Consider the following 21439-nt stretch of genomic DNA (forward strand, 5'->3'; position numbering starts at 1 on the left):
CGTCTTCAGCACTTGCAGAAACCTTTTTGAGGGACCATGTTGCGGGGTGCAGTACATTATTTGAATTACGACACGTAACTTCTAGTGATATTGTTACTGCCTTTAAGACGCTTAATCTAAAAAATACTTGTGATCTTTGGGGAATGTCCGTAAATTTAGTTAATAATATCATAGAAAATATTGCGAAAAATTTAGCTTTTATATTTAATAAGTGTTGTGACTATGGTACATTTCCTAATTTACTAAAGCTTAGTAAAGTTATACCTCTATTTAAGAAGGGCGATCAAGAAGACTGTAACAATTATAGACCTATCTCTATTTTACCAACATTAAGTAAGGTATTCGAGAAGTTAATATTAAACCAACTGAGTAGTCATTTTGCATCTAATGATTTACTGCACACCAAACAGTTTGGTTTCACAAAGGGGCGCTCAACCACAGATGCTGGGGTTGCACTTCTAACACATATATATAAAGCATGGGAAAACTCAAAAAATGCTCTGGGGATATTTTGTGACCTCTCCAAGGCATTTGACTGCGTTGAACATTGTACTTTGTTACGTAAACTTAATCACTATGGAATTAAAGGAAAAGCACAGAACCTCATAGCGTCATACCTGCATGATAGGATACAGACTGTAGTTGTTAATGGAGAACGTTCTAGCGGTGCGTCAATTAACATTGGTGTTCCACAGGGGTCAATTTTAGGTCCCTTCTTGTTCTTGGTATATATCAATGATCTTCCCTATTATTTGCAGGATAGGTGTGAAATAGTTCTGTTTGCAGATGATACCTCATTAATTTTTAATGTGGATAGGCATGACCCAAATGTTGACGAAGTGAACAGTGCTCTTTTACACATATCTGAATGGTTTAATGCCAATAATTTATTATTAAATGCCAAAAAAACCACTTGTGTTGAATTTTTACTTCCTAACGTAAAAAAGTTGAACAGAGATATTACCTTGAACGGGGAGGTATTGCATCCTACTGAGTCTACTGTATTTCTAGGGTTAACATTGGACGAGAAACTACAGTGGGGAGCCCATGTCAACACCGCTGCAGGTAAGCTCAGTTCAGCTGCATATGCAGTCCGAAAAATAAGGCAACTCACCGATGAAGATACGGCTAGACTGGTTTATTTCAGCTACTTTCATAGCATTATGTCCTATGGAATTCTACTGTGGGGCAGGGCTGCAGATATAGAAACTATATTTATCTTACAGAAAAGAGCCATTCGCTCTATATATAATTTACGTGCTCGGGATTCACTAAGAGATCATTTTAAGAATACTGGTATCCTTACTGTACCATCACAGTATATATTTAATAATATTTTGCATGTACACAAAAGCTCCGACTTACACACAAGAGTAGGAGATAGACACGATTATGGCACAAGGAACAGGAATAGAATTGAAATGCCATTTTTCCGATTAGCTAAAGTTAAAAATTCATTTATGGGTCAAGGTATACGCTTTTACAATAGAATTCCTCACAATATTAAAGAGTTTAGTAGTTCTAAATTTAAAACTTATATAAAAAATGTATTAGTTCAGAGAGCGTACTACAATATTCAGGAATATATGGACGATAAAAACCCATGGAGGGTTGTCGCGTAAAACCACAAGACAGTTCATTGGCATATTATGATATATTATGTAGTTAGATATAAGTTTCATATATTGTAATATTTACATGATTTTAAAAGAGCAACTATGGAGTTTCTTGCCGATTCTTCTCCATAGATCACTGCTTTCCGAATCGGTGGTAAATGTTAAAATAATTATGTAATGACGATTCGAAAGTGCTACTAAATAGTAGTCTAATTGAATAAATGAATGTTTGAGTTTGAGTTTTGAGTTTGAGTATAAAGACGTAAGCTTGGATGCTAACTAAGGGAAATCGCACCCACATTCTATTCCCGTGCGAACGGCGTATTCAGCAGTTTTGTATGAAGGCAGGGCCGTAACTCCTCCCGCCGAAGTTCAGCGACCATTTTTGAATATTGTGAAAAAATGTTGCTGGAAGCTGGGGCTCATCTGCTTCCTCATCTGCTCATCTGTGGTCCTCTATAAAGTATGTGTCGATCTGCGTCACATCGTGTACCAAATGGCCAAAATTAAGACTGCACCAACCAGAATTATGTATATAGGGATAGTTGTTTGATATATTGCAGGATCCTTTTCTATAGCGATAGGGGTTTCTTCCAAATTAACTGAGTTGAGAATTGCGTATCTTGTATATTTATTTCTAATGTCCTTGATATATGTACCGCGTATCTTCAGTCAGTGGCTGTTCCTTAATTTTGTCATTTACATTATAGATCTTGAAATTCTCCGACTCGAACATACATCCAGTAGGTATAGTTAATAAGAATGTACCTTGGAGTATCACGAAGTCCTCTTGTTGCATTTAATGTAAGTAATGTATTATACTTCGGGCATTCAGCCTCTATGTACAAGAATGAGTTACTGTTAGTTGCTATATAGGGATAGGAAGGGATGAGGGCCTGCCTAATCTTATTTGGAAAAATAGCTAAATGAAATAAATCAAGAATATCTGTAAAACTAATGGAAATTTAAAAATTATTACAATTTGCTTATTTGAAAAGTAGTATCCAGGCTTAAGTATATTATAATATTCCCTATCTTTTAATTCTTATATTTTATTCTAATTATAAATGTTACCTAATTTCTTAATCATCTCCCTAACTGTTTCCATAACTTACATTGAATTTTAACTAACTTAACATATCTAATAATTGTCATTTAATTTTTTTAAAGAATTGAATTAATACGAAATTAATTTTCTATTGATTTTCCACTATCTGAGAAAGAATACTATGATGGCCTTTGATAAATCATTAGATGATATATAAACTGAATGCTGATTTTTTTGAAAAGCTTAAATGAAATTGATATATTTTATAACATCATTATAATCCAAATTAATACCTGTAATACCTATAATGATCGATCCTAATCTTCACAGTCAGTAAAGCATAGTGTGTAAAGTTCGGATCATATGTATTGTATAGTATGTATATACCGATAAGGCGATTCACTATAATTTTAATACGAATAATTCTCGGAATAAAAGTCAGGGCCGTACTCAGGTGGATATAATTCGTGCATATTCATTTCACGCATTTTAGAATAATTTTGTGTTAAAGGTAAACCTCTAACGGGTTTCGAATTAAATTCTTTTCTATATTTGTTACTAATTATTAAAATTATTTTTATTCTTTAAATAAGATGCATTTAATTCTTCGTACATAAATTCTAATGATGAAATTAAATTAAACTAAAAGAAAAATTTATTACAGTTTTTAAACGTTTTTTTTCAATTGAAATCGGATACATTGAATTCTTGAACCTAAGGCCTCCTATGAACCGCGAATAAAATCTTAAGTAGAATTATTATATATTTTTTATATAAAATGTATGTTTTGCCTCTATGGTGGTTACTACTGAATCATGAAGCGAAATGTAAGTCATGAAATTAGGTAAATTTATTCAATTTATCATTGATTAAGAAATTAAGCTATTCACTACCTTCAGTAGTACTTATATAACTTTATAACCTAGTTAATAAGTATATAATCTAGTTAATAATATAATTAATTTTATAGTACTACTACCTAAACCTACTATTATCTAAAACTAGTCCACGAACAGCCTAACTCAATGTAGTGCTCTCGGGAATTAGACTTTCACGGATGGAAAATCATGGAAAGGAAATTAGGACTAAAAAAATAGGTATAAACTAGTAAAAGGAAGCAACACAGAACTATTCTATGTACTTACGAATTAATCTGGTTACTTTTTGGGATCGATGTTTGATTTAGCCTCCAGGCCGCAGAAACCGTAGATTCTGGATCCTCAGCTCCGTAGCGATAGCAAGGCTACTATCTATGCCACGTTTTTTGAGGATCCTACCGACTGCGCCAATTACATGTCCCGCAGCCGGAGGCCCCAAAAGAAAACTCAGATGTACTTAGAAACTACATTTAATTACTAAAGTGAGACTTTACACCCATGTCTGCACGATGCAGACCGGAGTCAAAGAATGAATTTATACATTATAATAATTATAAAGACGTAAGCTTGGATGCTAACTAAGGGAAATCGCACCCACATTCTATTCCCGTGCGAACGGCGTATTCAGCAGTTTTGTATGAAGGCAGGGCCGTAACTAACTAAATCAATGATTTTAAATAAAAACAAACTCGTGTAAATGAATGTATATCAATAAACTAATCAAAGTTGACAGAGCAGTGGTGGCTCAGTGGTGAGACCTCGGACTTCGAATCGATAAGTCCGGGGTTCGAGACCAGGCGAGCGCGCAAGAAATAAATTGATTTTTCAATTTATCTGCGCATGTTGTAACATCACCACTGCTCGAACGGTGAAGGAAAACATCGTGAGGAAACCGACATGTCGAAGAATTAAAAAGTTCGACGACATGTGTCATCCGCCAACACGCACTTGGCCAGCGCGGTGGATTATGGCCTGTACCCTCATAGGAGGCCCGTGTCCCAGCAGTGGGAACGTATATGGGCTGATGATGATGATGATGATGAATCAAAGTTGTACAAGTTTGAACAAATCAATCGGACTTTATATTTTATACATGACATGTGTTAAGTAACTAATTATTTGGATTCATTAGAATCCAGTAACATTACATATCGGTTTCACTTATTGCTATTATATCACTCTTCCTTACGTGTCGTTCCTTCTTCAAATGACTTGAAATCTAGTGGTCTACATGCATACACGAAGTCAGCTCTTCTTTGACCCATCTATAAGGACATATAAATAAAAGCTCTACAATTTGTCTCTACCTCTCTACCACTATTTCAAAATTAGCTCTTATAAGTAATTGAAACTTCAGTGTTAGTTCAATCGCTGAACCACGTAATTTCTAGAAAACATTATGTAGGCAAAGACAAAGTTACCCGCGGAAGGAAGCGCGTCCCGCGTCACGGCCCGCATGAGCGGCTTCGTGCATAATCGAACGGCATGCGTACACGCGCCGGGTACCCCGCACACCGCTTAATAAAGACTTGCTTATTTATAAATCGCTTGATCGTATGAAGATAATAAGATAAAGTGGAGGAAGTTTCGTTTTCAAATAATTTTGCTTGCATTGAATTTATAAATTAACGGTATCTGAAATAAAAAAAAAACAAAACCGGTGGAATGTGTTTACTGTTTAATGTTCTTAAAAAATATATATTAATGTAATTAAAAAAACACATGCATACGTTACTCTATGAATATAGATTCATCTTTTATTTCGAAAGATTACGCGAACCGCCTAGAAGCCCTAAGATACGCATTTCCTTCAGTGATCATACCTTTAAAACGTAACGGCTTTTTACCCAACCCAACAGAAAACGATCGTAGGTATTAAATCCTTCTCAGGACCATTCTAAACGAGCATCACTATAAAGTATAAATAAAACAATAATAATCACGCTATTAAGAACCCGATAATTGAAAGCAAAACACACTTGTCTAAGCGTTTTTTCCTGAAATGTCGTATTGTGAATAATAGATGCAGGTAGTGGTGATGTGGGTCGCAACTCGCACGCGAGGCGCCGCCGCCGCCCGCCGCGCCTCACTCGCACTGCTGACGTCGGGATAAGTGCACGTGCCCGTCGACACTATGGAATATATTGTGAGTTTTTTTAATTGGAAAAATAATCAATAATTAATAAGAAAATTGTATAATTAAAAATCTTAAAAAGAAGTTAATTTACATAAATTCATTCATGCATTGTGAATTTACAGCTCAATATTACATGTAGGTAATATTTTTTCGATTTTATAATATTATATAAAATTCATTATTCTGGCCAGAGTTACTAAATAATTTTTATTAAATTTAAATTATAAATGTGAAAATTTAATTTCAGAAAACACTGTTAATGCTATCGCTATGCGCGGGCGGTTTTGCCGGCGAATCGCTCAGTGATGCATTACAACGGAGACGAGACGCGCACCCCGTGTACGCCAGGCAGTATGCCGAGGACTACGAGCCCTACGCGTACGCCGCCATCCCGCTGCACGCGCCGATGCCCATCGTGCACCTCCTGTCACCGACGCCCATCAACAAGTACATCCAAAACCATAAACAACGCAACCGACCACCGGCAGACAGAGATCTCGAAGCTTACGGCTCCACGCAAACCGAGGAATATGAACCGTACGACTATAATAACTACGCGTACAGCCCGAACAGCCACAAGTACTCTAACTCCTTGTCAAACGAGGAAGAATCTCAACCTGTGGTGATATACGCGCGGCCGAACAAAAATGGGGGCTACACGTATCGCAAGCGACCCTCCTCTGTGACCCAGACGCCGCGCCCCAAACGAGAGCCGATCGTCTTCAGAATACACAAATATAAAATTATCAAGGATTTACGCAAGTGATTTTTATATAACATGGATGGTGCGACGCGAAAATTTCAAATGCAAAAACCGTCAGTTTCATAGTGATCCGTTTTGACTGGAGTATTAATTGATAATGCGTTAATAGCTCTTCAGGTCTCAAGTCTTTCCTCAAGTTATACTATAGTATCTATTATATTATCTGTGGTTGTACACAGAATGAAGAATCGATTGGAATCGTAGACAGAGAAACGATTGGAATTTGGAATAGGTACAGTCGGTTAGGTCGGTTACCACTTACCTGGGAGGTCATACAATGCTATTTGTCATAAGAGTTTTGAGAAGTTGTGATCAATTTTGTATTTTAGACAAATTACAAAGGTTGTAAATATAATTCCTAGCATTTTGTGCGATTAACACTTTGACAGCGGATCACGTCCGACGTACGTGGCGCTTATTTTATGCTAATTAGCCGCATACATAATGAGCGTACCATTCTGGGCGCGCCGGCACTTTTTGACCATTTTGTTAGTTTCATAGAAAAAAAACTATAATAGTTGCGGCCGTGATTTTTTTTTCATTGTATTGAAGATATTTTATATTATTATATAAAATAATAAAAACATGTGTAATTGTATTTTTTTTATTATAAAATCAACTTAGAATGAGGCACGTTTTCAAAAAAAAAAAAAACTCTAACATCAACATTTTTCGAATTTTATGACGTGTAGTCTTTCCTGGTGTGGTATTTTTTGAAGCACGGGTCATAACACAAGGGCACGTTGCAATCTGGGCAGTAAGACTAGACCTGTTCTTCTAATCCTTGACCGCCCCCTTGTCCTTATCGGTGCTTGGTATGTCTTCTGGTATGTTCCTGCTCGGGTATGTCCTCATCACTAACTTCTAATTGTTCTTGACCGGCTCTAAACTCGTCTATTGCCTCTGAAAAACAAAACATGTAGGTACTTATTCAAAACCAAAAGCAATTACGATCTTACAAAAATACAAGTAAATCAATAGCTTACCTTCAGTTTCTATTATCGTGGTGTTCTCCTCAATATCCGAATCCTCATCATTTTGCAAAATGTCATTAATATCTCTAGTTTCTCTTTCCGAATCCAGACGAAATCGTCGTCGCGAAGTCATTTCGCGCCAAAAATTGTCACACGTCTCGATCGCTTAGGCAACTGGCGCGCGAGAGTCGAGTGTCGACCCGGCTCGTGCGATCCTTTGTTTCCCGCACCCCACACACCGCAAGTATTTGAAGTGCGTTTGTGTGTGTAGCCAAAACATTCATCTAAGCTTTGACATGACGCGGATCACGCTTACAGGCCGTTGTTTTAAAGTAAACAGTATTGAAATTCACACACGTACGCAGTACGTGATCAGCGTCTCTAACAAAAAACTGTCACGGACAGGGGACGTGATCGGCTGTCAGAGATTGGAAATAAATAAAATACTTAGCTGTCAAAGTGTTAATGGTTAATCAATAATTCTATTTATTTATTTATTATGTTGAAATGTCACTATGTGCAGCAATTTTAGAAGTTAATTTGACGAAAAACCAATGGTGGAACAAATTTATAAAATTAAGTAAATTATTTACTAAGTAGGTTAATTTTAGTAATATTTATACAATGCACATGTAGCTATTTATTGATTTAATTAGTATCTGATCTAATTTCACCACTTTTTAATAAAAAAAATATGGTATAAAGACTAAACTTTTTTTATTTTATTTCCTTCATCCGTTAACGCCAGTAGAATAAAATAATATAGAATCCAAATATTATGAATACCTTCAAAAAAATATTCGGGCTCAAAGGTAAAAAATATGTTGATGTCTTTGAATGTATAATATTATGGTCGTTTATTAATATAATGAATAGGAAATTATTTGTGATTTAGGCAATATTCGGTGATTATTTTTTTCACAAAGTTTATTTTACTTCAGTTAATTAATTATTAAAGTGCCTTGAACGTGCAATTAGGAAATAAAGAAGCACGCGAAAAATATGTTTATCTAATTAAATTTAATAAACTCTTTCTTTTTCATATTTCCGTTGTCTAATAGTACTAATAAGAATCTCTCGTTACTACCATTTCTTCTTCCTTATCTTTCTAATCATATTATAACTTGTTTATTTAACTTCATAATATGAGTTAAAACAAACACGATTTAGTAGATAATGAATAAACAACTATGGTAATAATTATCTTTTCTGTTTCAAAAATATAATATGAGCTGAAAATCTGACATGAAGTTAAAAAAAAGTAAAACAATAATTATACCTAATAAGAGTAGGTACCTAGAAAGCTTTAAGCATAATATGTTTCTTTCATTACGCAAGGTTGGCCATGTACCATTTTTATTTCTATAAAGAACGACGTCATAACGTTTTAAAAACCGAAACTACTATTCGATTCAACCAAATCGATTTGATAACATCGTGGGTAGCATAGGAAAGAAGTGTGTTTAAATATTATTGAGGTAAATCGGTTAAAATAAAATGAATCTTTATTGATTAATGCAAAAGGGATTAGGGAAGTAAAGTAGTACTTTATAGGAGTGCACGCCACGAGAGAAGTTCACTGAAATCGCTTAGTCTATGAGCTTTTCTCCTGGAACATAATAAGACAACTAGTCCATTGAAAAGTTACATTTGGGGTTGCGTTTTTTAGAGGACGCAATTTTATTTTTTTTGAAGTTAAGTTTGTGGGGTCGCCACCCTTGTCCCACGGCCGCCATCTTGAAAATAGCGGTTGATATGGTTTTTACGATATATCTCTTAAAGTATTTATCTAATAAAAATAAATTTTTAGCATTATTTGTTGCAAATTAAATTCTCTACAACTTTAGTCCAGTAACTTTTTGTCGTAGAACTATAAAAAAAAGTTATAAGCGAAAATGTTCAGGAATTAGAGATATTTATATTTTTCAATAAAACTTTTATTTATCACTTTACGAAGAAATGATATCAGACCATTTTTGTAGATTATTTTTCGAGGAACAACTTTTACACATATATATTATGTGTGTACTAATAATAATTAGTCATCAGTAATTGTTTTTTTTTTTTGGTAATAATAATATTAATATGGGCGTAGGGATGTGACGACCCCATCGCCCACGGTTGAAATATCTATGGTCTACGTGACAATAGATATTTCACCCGTGCAGTCAGTCAACCCGCAGGACACCTTGTGGCGGGGTGTCGGGGAGTAGCGACCCCGCGGGAACCGAGTGCTCCCGGGGGAGGCCCCTGTCTTCATCTCCGGCTTGCCTTCACCGGCCGGTCGCAGTGAAGTCTGACGAGGACAGGACCCCCACCTCTGGCTTGCCTTAACCGGCCGGCCAGAGTGGAGTCGCGAGAGCTTTTAGCTCGAAGGGTGGATGCGAAGCGTAAGTGGCGAGTGGGCACGTGATGCTGGACCCTCAGGGAGCGCGTGATCGGAGTTTAAAGTCCAGGGACGCCTCTCCACCCTTAGCTGCTCACAATATGTTGCCCCCTTGTCGCACTATTGCAGCGACTTATTTCGGGGGCCCATACAGTGAGAGGGCGAGTCACCACCTGCCAACATATTTTTACTTTCTTTTAGTAGAAAGGCAGGTGCCATAGTTTCCCATAGTCCCCAGTACCAGTCCATTTAGCATCCCAATCCATAGCCCAATTATTAAATTTCCATACCCTGCAATAGTTCTACATCGGCCGCGGACTGCCCAGGGCTGTATCTCTATAGTGCAGTCATGGGCAGGCTGCGGCTGGTGTCCCACAACACATTAAAAGTCTCTAAAGGGCCTCTGCGTGTTGGATCCGTGTCCCCACGTAAGCCTTCCAAAGATCCGGGTACCGTCCTTCTGGTGGTACCCGAGTATTATGGAGAAGAGAAACATATTAATATTAATAATTAATTTTGCAATATTTTTAATAATTAATTATTGACTCTTTTCCCCACCATCCAGGAGGTAGAGTCTGGAAGCACGTTTTTTTTACGTCGAAAAGCAGGGCTGAAATGTTCTGCAGTGTGCTTCCATTGTTCTGGAGTCTGGGAAAAGAGCCAATAGCCAATATATTTATAAGTTAAGTACAAAAAAATTGTACGGTCTACTCACTTCAGAGCGCTGTAAAACCATAGCTATTGACGTAATGAAAAAATGTTGTACATAAAAGTTGTTCCTCGAAAAATAATCTACAAAAATATCATTTCTTCGTAAAATGAAAAAAAAAAGTTTTATTGAAAAATATAAATATCTCTAATTTATGAACATTTTCACTTATAACTTTTTTATTTATAGTTCTACGACAAAAAGTTACTGAACCAAAATTGTAGAAAATTTAATTGGCAACAAATAATGCTAACAATCTTTTTTATCAGATAAATAGTTTAAGAGATATATCGTAAAAACCATTTCAACCACTATTTTCAAGATGGGACAAGGGTGGCGACCCCACAAACTTGGTTTTAGCTTCACACTGAACCCCCCTACACATCAAAAAAAAATTGCGTCCTCTAAAAAACGCAAGGTTAGGTCTAAAAAATGTAACATTTCAATGGACTAAACTAGGTAGGTAATGTTAGCGAATGTCGCGTTAAAAATTTTCTTTTCCCGGGCGTTTTTGTACTATTTGACAGACCCCCAAAAGAAAGAAGGTAAAATATCCTACTTTTCAGATTACGTTCATCAGACGCACATATACAACAAGTTTATATATTATATAAAATATTATTTTTATAAACGAACTGTGTATAAAGCCCCATAATATAGTCCGCTTTTGACTGAAGACGTAACGGATAGTCGTTTTTTGAAATATCAGATGTGTATCAACATTTAAAACCAATTAATCCTCTGTTTAGGAAATAAAGAATATCTATTTGCGTTAAGGTGATTGCTACGATCTGTTCCCAGCCAATGTCCCGCTAGATGGCGCTGAATTCTACATTTCTAGTTTATTTGAGTTTTTGCGTAATTGGAAAAGATTAAGGTCGTAGGAATAGTCATGGCGATTACTGAATATTATATTTTATTTAAATATGTCATATCATTGCCTTAAAATCCACCCAATTCGGTAAAACCATGCGTTTTAACATCTGTCATTGCATACAGGGTCGTTTACACACACAGACGTATACAAAAATGATAAAGATTGAACTCTAGATGGCGTGAATGTAAAACAAGTTTGGCGTGTATGTATTTGAGTAGTTAGTAGCATATTATATTCTGAATTTCTGATCCATGCCTATTCACTCAAAACTACCTAATAACACTAATGATTTGTAACAGTAAATTATTTCAATAGGTAGGTATTTGAACATTTCCCAACAAGACACAAGATACAATAACAAATCTAATACACTATTTATTATTTTATTATTTACTAGCGGTCCGCCCCGGCTTCGCCCGTGGTACATGTTTACGTTTTCTCTCCATAAGAAGTAAGAACCATCCTCGTACTTCAAGGAATATAATAAAAAAAGAATTATCGAAATCGGTTCAGCCGTTCTCGAGTTATGCGCTTACCAACACATTTTGCGATTCATTTTTATATTAGACTAGCGGTCCGCCCCGGCTTCGCCCGTGGTACATGTTTACGTTTTCTCTACATAAGAACCATCCTCGTACTTCAAGGAATATAATAAAAAAAGAATTATCGAAATCGGTTCAGCCGTTCTCGAATTATGCGCTTACCAACACATTTTGCGATTCATTTATATATATATAAGATTATGTGAAAATAACCAGGAAGGTGAAAAACATATTTACGAAAACATAGTAACATATGGCTGTCGCTACAATAATTATATTTCAATTTTATCTTTTTATACCTAGTAGAACTGGCCGACGAATAAAAAAAATCGTATTAGAATACAATATATTACGGAACAAAAAAAGGATTGTAACTGAATTAGGTAGGTATGTTTGTTTCTGGGCGCACCGTTTTCGACGACGCGACGCGACGCGCGACGTAAGCGTATAGGTATAGGTACCTACTTTGCTAAAACAAACTAATAAAATTGTGTGTCTGTCTGAAAATTCGGAAAAGCATATTTTGCAAGTTTGTGATTACTTTGATAGTTTACCGATTTATAATAATTGTAATTGTAATTGTATAATATATAATTTGCAATGTGGTGAAATTTCATAAAAATCACGGGCCAATTTTTTGTTTTGAATCCCACCGAAAATATAATTGCGTTATTAGAATAATTAATTACTATACCTACCCACGATCAATTATAACAATATAGTCTCAAATGCATACTAGAGAAATATTGCAATTTGATTCAATTAAAATGCATAGCGTACAAAAATAAATTCACAACACAAGAAATTCCGCGCGCAAATCATAGCGCGTGTCAATGAAATCAAGAATGTTTTATATCAAGCCGACGCGGACGAGCGACGACGCGACGCCGAACAAAAGTACCTACGACGGACGACCACGCTTCGAGTTGCTAAACACACAGCCAAACAACAATAATGAGTAATAAATTGTTTACAAAAAAAACAAGTTTTCCATTTTTCTGTATGAGTAGACAGAACTTCAAAACGCCACCTGCTACGGTTTATATTATGAACGATGGTTATAAAAATAAAAGTTATATTTGTTGGTGTAAACTATTTTATTGATCAATAATTTTGGAATTTAAAACTGTCAACATTGATTACAATAAAACGCAGTTTTATTTTATTACACTATTGTTTTTTTATCAAAACATGTATTTGAAGTACCATATAATATTATGCTGATCCAAGCATTTTCACTCAAAACTAATATCACTAATGATTTGTAAAAGTAAATTATTTCAATATACATTTCATAACCAACAAGTAAGAATAATTATTATTATTCCTACCTACAACAACAAACCTAAAACACTATTTACTATGGGAAAATAACCAGGAAGGTGAAAAACATTATATTATTATTTACGATTTCGACGCACTCGACAATTATATCGACCGGCCCGCGAAGGCGCAAAAAAAACCGAAATTTACTTTAAATTATTTATTGTAAAAAAAAATTACATAATAAATTACTCCTAACTTAACCTACGTCCCTCCCGTTCGATGTTAGAACTAAGAGTGCTCGTCCTCCTTGGCGGGGTAGCTGCAGCGTCGCGGTGGCGATGATTGCCGCAACACTCTCTGGAAGCGCAGGTGTGCGCGATGTCGCAATTCCTAACAGGTGCAGCTTCTTGGGTGGCCCCATGCATCCTCTAATCTTATATGTAGGTACATAACACCTCCCTCCTGAAGTTCAGCGATTATTGGCGGGCAAGGCTCGTTAATATCGCTGAAATTTCACCCTCCGCCGATTGATGTTCTATTTCTTCTTTTTGATTACCATGAACACTCGTAGTAATAGGCTTTGATGTACGCAGTCTCCGTACGACGTACCATGTCACTAGGGCAACTGCACTCGTTATTAATATAACATATATCGGTATTATGGAAGGCTGCATATAGAGAATCTCGTATCCGTTGTTAGTACTGATAGGCATTTCCATTGATATAGCTCTGTAACTAGCGTGTAATTTATCCAAATTTATCGAATTCAACTTCAGAACTTCTTCATCTGTATTATATTGGCTGGAATCTGGCAGGTTTGCAATTTTCATTATCTGTCCTTTGATATGGTCTTCTCGATTGACTATCTTGAAAGCCTCCGTTTGAAGAATGCAGTTTTTGGGTATTGTGGCTAAGTAGCTTCCTTTAATGACGTCATATTGATCTTGCGAGCATGATAAGTGGATTTTTGATGGCTTGGGGAAACTGATGACGTAGTGGGCGTCGTCTAATTTTTCTAGTGCGGGCGCTCCGAGCTCCACAGGCGTGAAGAGACAAGATGCGACGACTCGTTGCGTGGTAATAAGGTGATACACGCAGTCATTTTTGGATCGATGATGGTTCAGCTTGTCCTCACATAGATACCCTAGGCCAGACTTCGGGCATTCTGCCTCCATGTACATAAAATCCTCGTTGTGAATTGCCACAAAAGGATAGGGTGGAATTAGGACTTTACTATCTTTATTAGGAACTATGGATAATTTAAATAATTCAAAGGTAGCAGGAAGGACAACCGGGAACATAAAAACTATAACTATATTCCTATTACTATAATAATAGCCTAGTTTAACTAAATCAAAATATTCTCTATAATTAACTTGAGGGATTTGCTCTTTGCCATAAAATTTGTGTAATTTATTTAGCATTTCTTTTAGAGAATTTGAATTGAACATAAGATGATGCGTACTTTTCGCACGAATAAAACCTAATAAATTTTCTAATCTATGTAATTCTTCAGATATATCATCTATATTATCTGATAAAATCGCTACGCGTTGAATTAAATCTATGTATAGAGTAACGTTTAAATTATTGGCCTTTAAATCATTTATAGCTATTTCAATTTTTTCCTGATTTTTAATTAAGTTGTTTAAAATATCAGATTGTTGTTCTATCCAATCTTTACTGAGGCTTATATGATTATTCATTTCTGTGACCAATTTATTCTCATTATTTTGTAATAATTTAATTGCGGTATCATATTTAATTGCATCTGTATAGTCTAGATTACCAGAAATACTTTTTATAACTGAACCTAAACCATCTATGAGACCTCTCTTTATGCGATTGGGTTCAAAAGTTTCCAACTGATTTGACAATTTAATAATCTTATAATGCAAGTGTTCAATATGTGAATTATAAAGCGAAAATAATTTATCGTGCAAATTAGGCGTTAATGAATTTAATTGATCCTTTACTATGGTTATACTATCACGAATATCCTTTAAATTAATAATTTGCAAAAATGAATGATAATGAGTGACAATTCTAGCAGTTCCAATATTAAATGGTAATATACCAGGTCCGTCATCCAAGCTAGTCAGGGTGGGATCTTCTGCTTGAATCTGGCACAGGATCAGAGGAAGGATTCTGTAACAATTTAGGTACCCTCTTAAGCCTAGATTTAGCAACAGCGCCATATTTCTTCTTAGTATAGATATGAATAGGTAAATCAGCCAGTACAGTATCGTGCGTAAAACGCGGTGCGGTCTTTTGTCGACTAGCCCTAGGATTTCTTACAAAAATTTGTTGATCTGGATAATACTGTATTTCGGGTTCGCGGTTCCTATTAATGTTTTCTGTAATTTGAGTACGGCGTTCCAAAGACGATTCATTAATAATTTTGAATACTTTGTGCATACTATCGCGATGTTCTTGCATATATTGCTGTAAGACATTTTCTGATAGATCGATATCTACAGGATCGCGGGGATCTAAATGACCGGTTATAATGTCAAGAGGCCTGCACTTCGTAAAACTGTGGATCGAACTATTATAGGCAAGAACAGCATACGGCATTAAGTTAATGATTAATTCACCACGTCGTTCAAGTTTTAGTAAACGTATGTGTTCTAATAAAGTTGAGTGAAGCCGTTCTACCATACCATTTTCGTTAGGTGCATGAGCTAATAACTTATGGTGATTTATTCTATGAAGCCTTACAAATTCACTGAATATTTGGTTCGTGAACTCAGGACCTCGATCCGTTACGACACTCATAGGTAAGCCATGATGTGTACCAAACGTCAAAAGAGCCTGAACTACGCTTATTGCGGTTGCGTCCTTTAAACAATATGCTTGAGCATACTTAGAGAATGCATCTATTATAGTGAGATATTTCTGAGAATCAATACTAAGTAAATCGAGATGTACTATTTCAAAAGGTTTTGTAGGAGGAACTACGATTCGAAATTTTGGATTTACTGGAATTCTATCATATTTCCCTTGACCACATATGCTACACTCATTAATATATTTAGTTACTGCTTCCTTCATTTTAGGCCAAAAGTATTTCCTAGATAAAGATAAATGAGTTTCGTTAATTCCGCGATGGTTAGTTTTGCCTTCATGATAATTTCGTATTATTTCCTGTTGCTTAAAGTAATCTTTGACATTTTGCAATTCTAATTTTGTAAGAACTAAATCCATACATGAACTTTTAAAATTACTCTGTATTATTGGAACTATAGTACACATAGCATCAGGGGGATGAACTAGAATTGCAGTTTTTATCTTAGGATCTACATATTTTTTAATTAGTGAAACTATTTCGCTATCAATATTCGCTTTGTTAACATTAATATCTATCTTAGTATGATTTTCAAAAGGTTTTGAAATTATAGGCTTACTCGGTACTCTATCTATTAAAGTAATAACTATCTGTCTCTTAAATTTATTCAACGGGTGATCTGTTATAGGTATATCTAGAATTGGGTTCTCCGCGTCAGTATGAACTGTGACGGTGTCGGAATTTGCTGTAAGAGTACTTGATTTCGAATGTGCAGTAATCGTACTTGAATTTGAATTAACAGTAATTGTATCTGAACTTCTTCTTATTAACGAAGGTGTTGTTTCTGTTGGTTTAACCGCTAAAGAATCTGTTTCCTCATTGTTAATTTGAATACGCGATAAAGCATCGGCGTTACAATTTTGCTTTCCCTGCTTATAAATTACGGTGTAATCGTATTCGCTAAGTTTGAGCCTCCAACGTGTGAGACGGGAATTAGGTTCCTTTAAATTCATGACCCATTGAAGGGGCCTATGATCAGTTATAATTTTAAACTTGCGGCCAAAAAGGTAAGGACGGAAATATTTCGTTGCCCAGACAATTGCTAATAATTCCTTCTCAATCGTACTATAATTAATTTCGCTACTATTAAGTGTACGTGAAGCGTACGCAATTGGTTTATCGGAACCAACGGGGCCTTGCGAGAGTACAGCACCGATGGCTAAATTCGACGCATCAGTCGTAAGAATAAATTCTTTATTGAAATCAGGATACTGGAGAATTGGATCGTTCATTAATAATGTTTTACACCTATCGAAACATTCAATGTAATCTTTAGAAAATGTTATCTTTGAACCCTTTTTTAAGCATTGTGTCATGGGCTTCGTGATTTTAGCGAAATCTGGTATGAATTTCCGATAATAACCTAATAGACCTAGAAATCGTTTAATATCGGTTGGAGTTTTCGGAAGGGGATACTTTTGGATGGCAGATATCTTATCTGGGTTAGGTTTTATCCCATCTTTGCTAATAATGTGACCTAGATACGCGGTTTCGAGTTTAAGAAATTCCGATTTATCCATTTGTATTTTAAAGTTGGATTCACGCAATTTCTGAAACACTTTCCCAAGATTAACGATATGCTCCTGTAAAGAAGTGCTAAATACTATTATATCATCTAGGTAGACTAGACAAATAGAATTTTGCAATTCTCTCAGTACATTGTCCATTACTCTTTGAAAAGTAGACGGACTATTCTTTAGACCCATGGGCATTCTTAAGAATTCAAAATGACCATGTTCTACACTAAAAGCGGTTTTTGGAATGTCAGCTGGGTTCATTTCTACTTGATAAAACCCACTTGCTAAATCTAACGTTGTGAAGTATTGACAGTTACCCAATTTATGTAAGACATCTGTAATATTAGGAATCGGATATTTGTCATCCAAAGTTTTCTCATTTAACTTTCTAAAATCAACAACTAAACGCCATTTAACTTTGCCGGATGCATCTGCCTTTTTAGGTACCACCCAAATAGGAGAGCTCCATGCTGAATCTGATGGTCTAATAATACCCTGTTCTAACATCTTACTTATCTGATTCTGTACTTCCTGTCTATGAATAAATGGATAGCGATAACTTTTCGTATAAACCGGTATTTCATCCTTAGTTCTAATAGAATGCTTAATTTTATTCGTAAATGTTAAGGTTTCTCCTTCTATATAAAATACATCCGCATACTGTGAACATAATGACTCTAAATTTAAACGTTCCTCATTATTTAAGTGATCAGTACGCAAGCGAGATAATACCTGTTTCACACGGTCGGACGAACGTTTGGTGCGCGTGCACTCGTTATTATAAACCTCGGCACATACTGGTCGATCCATTGAAAAAATTACGTCATTACGGGTTGGATTAGAAATTTCCACGATAGCGCGATTGCTTTTCGCCTTCGTTAAACATTCAGAAATATGACAATTACATATAATTTGTTCCGGTATAATAGCGTCTCCATTCTCAACATCTATAGGTAATCTAACTAATTTACTACTTCCTGCGGGTATGACGTCCTCATAAAGATTAGCGTTCCGTGAGTCATATACTAATAACCGATTCGTAGCATTGCAAGTATTTAAAGTTTTAGTTTTATAATTAATTGATGCTTCCCATTTATCTAACAAATCTGAACCTATTAAGCCGTCGAAATAATTGTGAAATTTATAAACGAAAAATGTAATATCGTCAGGGTCATTAAATTCAGGAAAACTAGGTAATGTTATAGAATAATTACTACGAGTTACAGCATGAACATTACTTACTTCAAAGGGGTCATAATTAAGAGTAACGTCAGGAAAATATCTCTGTACTGCATCAGGGCTAAGAAAAGATTGGTTAGCTCCAGTATCAATTAACAATTTAAGTGGAGGATTATGAATTTGAATATAAGGAAGCTGACGTTGCGTGTGTAGATTTAATTCTATTTTGGTTTTTCTAATTTTGGTGGATTCTGAAAATCCTGATCGTGTTCTGAACGTACGTCACACGTTTCATCAGAATTTTCAGGTGCGTCTGTCTGTTCGTAATGTACATAAGGTTCATATTCCGTACAGTGATATTCATTATTATAATAGTTATCCTCATAAGGATATAAATCGGTACAGTAATATTCTTCGTTATCTATATATTCATTATGATTCATCTCCCTAGTCTTAAAGTAATTACTCGGGGGTGGATTACCAAATTTTGACCAATCATGAGCGCGTGCAAAAGGTGTTGGTGGTAAAGTCTTTGTAACGTAATGGCTAACGCCACTCATAGGATGCGGTTTCGGTTGCGCGGGATGTTTAGGCTGTAATCTGAACGTATTGCTCTGCGGGTTATAGTTAGGGGGTGCAGCGCGGAAAATTTGCATAGTACGAGTAGGACGTGCTGGTCCCTGTGGTTGATTAAAATTTCGATTAAAATTTGGTGGCTTAAATTGCGGTCTGAACGAATGTAAAGGCTGTAGTTTAGAAGAGATAGGTTCACTAAAATCATTATGTCTATAAAACGGTTCATTCGAGTACGGCATTCTAAAGGGTACGTGGGGTTTCCTATCAAAAGTTTCATTACGTTGTTGAAGGTATAAAGTGCTTTGTTCTTCATTCACGTATTCTAATGCTTTTTCAATGGTTGCGGGGCGCATGCAACGTATACGTGAGCCTAACGGATCTCGTAGGCCACGTAGGAAAGCCTGTAGTGTTAATTTTTGATACAGGTCCCTTTTTGCCTCACGAGTAGTAACGACTGTTTCATGTAATGCTATATACGTCATTATAGTACTAAAAAGATGTTGACATTTTTCGTAAAACTCTTGAGGAGAGCTACGACCTTGCGTTAATAAGGCTAAATCGTTATAAAGGGCGGTCTCATCTCTATGGTCAGAAAAGTTATTAACTAATACGCTTTTGATACCGTGCCAAGTAGTAGGTATACCGTTTGCATTAATAACTCGGGCTGCAGGCCCAGTGATTTTATTTAAAATACCATTACATAACGCGGCAGTTTTTAAAGTATTTCCGGGATCTTTTTCTATAAATTCCTCAGCCAATTGGTCACTTAAATGTATAAATCTTGTTAAAACGTTAACATTACCATCGAATTCTGGCAAAAGCCTAAGTGCATTAAAAATTTTATCTAAATCTGACATTTTAGATATCTGTATTTCCTATACTTGTAATATAAAATATATTAAATTTAATTAAATTTATTAACTTCGTTAAACTAATATAAAAAAAATAATAATCTTTACCTAATTAATATATCTGAATTATGAAATGAATTAATTCGCAAAATTTGAAAATTAATTAATTCGTAATTAATTAATATTTAAACTTATTAATCTTTTATCAACCTAATATCTATATTTGAATTTTACAATTTGATTTTGTAAAATTCGAAAATTAATTCGCGATGAATTAATATTTTAAACCTACGCGCTACAGTTCCTCGGTTCCCGTGAATGGGTAATCTAGGAAAACTTACAAATCTAGGAATGGCAAGTCACTAAGAGAATTAGTGTACTTACAGGATTTTCATTTCGGCCTTTCTTGCAGTATCAATGTTCGGATACCCTTCGCGTTGCGGCGGCCAATAGATGTAGGTTCTTGGTCCCCGTCGTCGTCCCTCCGATGGAATGGCAATTCTCGATGCTTGTAGTTTCGCGTTCCGAGAGACGGCTCTCGAGGATCATCCACAAGACTGCGCCAATTATATCGACCGGCCCGCGAAGGCGCAAAAAAAACCGAAATTTACTTTAAATTATTTATTGTAAAAAAAAATTACATAATAAATTACTCCTAACTTAACCTACGTCCCTCCCGTTCGATGTTAGAACTAAGAGTGCTCGTCCTCCTTGGCGGGGTAGCTGCAGCGTCGCGGTGGCGATGATTGCCGCAACACTCTCTGGAAGCGCAGGTGTGCGCGATGTCGCAATTCCTAACAGGTGCAGCTTCTTGGGTGGCCCCATGCATCCTCTAATCTTATATGTAGGTACATAACACGACTTTTAGTAAAATATAGTAGGTAAACATAATATTATGGTTTTGATTTTTGCTACTAGTATAAGAAAACTGCGTGTTCAAACTACTTGTTTGTCTGTCTGAAAATTCGGAAGTACTTTGGTAGTTTACCGATTTATAATAATATTGTATATATCGTTGTTTAAAAAATATTCAAACACAATAAAATATGATATTATACTGATTTATCACTGGTTTCAGTGATGAACTGATGAGTCAATGTTAGCCACTATACTTTCGTCATATGTGTGTATGATTGATGTGATTTGCAACGTGGTGATATTTCAGAAAAATCACGGGTCAAATTGTCCCACCGAAAATATAACTGCGTTATAAGAATAACTATACCTACGATAAATTATACATAATACAATATAGTCTCAAATGCATACTAG

General features: G+C 35.6%; 2 protein-coding genes and 1 long non-coding RNA gene across 3 annotated transcripts; 1 reads left to right on the plus strand and 2 right to left on the minus strand.

The window, feature by feature from the left end:
- Positions 1–5613: 5613 nt before the first annotated feature.
- Positions 5614–6659, plus strand: LOC123697157. Its single transcript, XM_045643581.1, has 2 exons — positions 5614–5688; positions 5927–6659. The coding sequence occupies exons 1-2, from the start codon at positions 5677–5679 to the stop codon at positions 6443–6445; spliced, it is 531 nt and encodes a 176-aa protein (XP_045499537.1). The 5' UTR covers positions 5614–5676; the 3' UTR covers positions 6446–6659.
- Positions 6660–7032: 373 nt separating this feature from the next.
- Positions 7033–7878, minus strand: LOC123697165. Its single transcript, XR_006752196.1, has 2 exons — positions 7429–7878; positions 7033–7345 (listed from the first exon to the last, which is right to left on the minus strand). It is a non-coding gene; the product is annotated as an uncharacterized LOC123697165 (long non-coding RNA).
- Positions 7879–13398: 5520 nt separating this feature from the next.
- On the minus strand, positions 13399–21020 carry LOC123697235. Its single transcript, XM_045643675.1, has 2 exons — positions 20552–21020; positions 13399–15344 (listed from the first exon to the last, which is right to left on the minus strand). Exons 1-2 carry the CDS (start codon positions 20560–20562, stop codon positions 13673–13675), a joined length of 1683 nt encoding a protein of 560 aa, XP_045499631.1. The 5' UTR covers positions 20563–21020; the 3' UTR covers positions 13399–13672.
- Positions 21021–21439: the final 419 nt, after the last annotated feature.

This window comes from Colias croceus, chromosome 14, assembly GCF_905220415.1.
Source record: "Colias croceus chromosome 14, ilColCroc2.1".
Taxonomy (NCBI): Eukaryota; Metazoa; Arthropoda; class Insecta; order Lepidoptera; family Pieridae; genus Colias; species Colias croceus.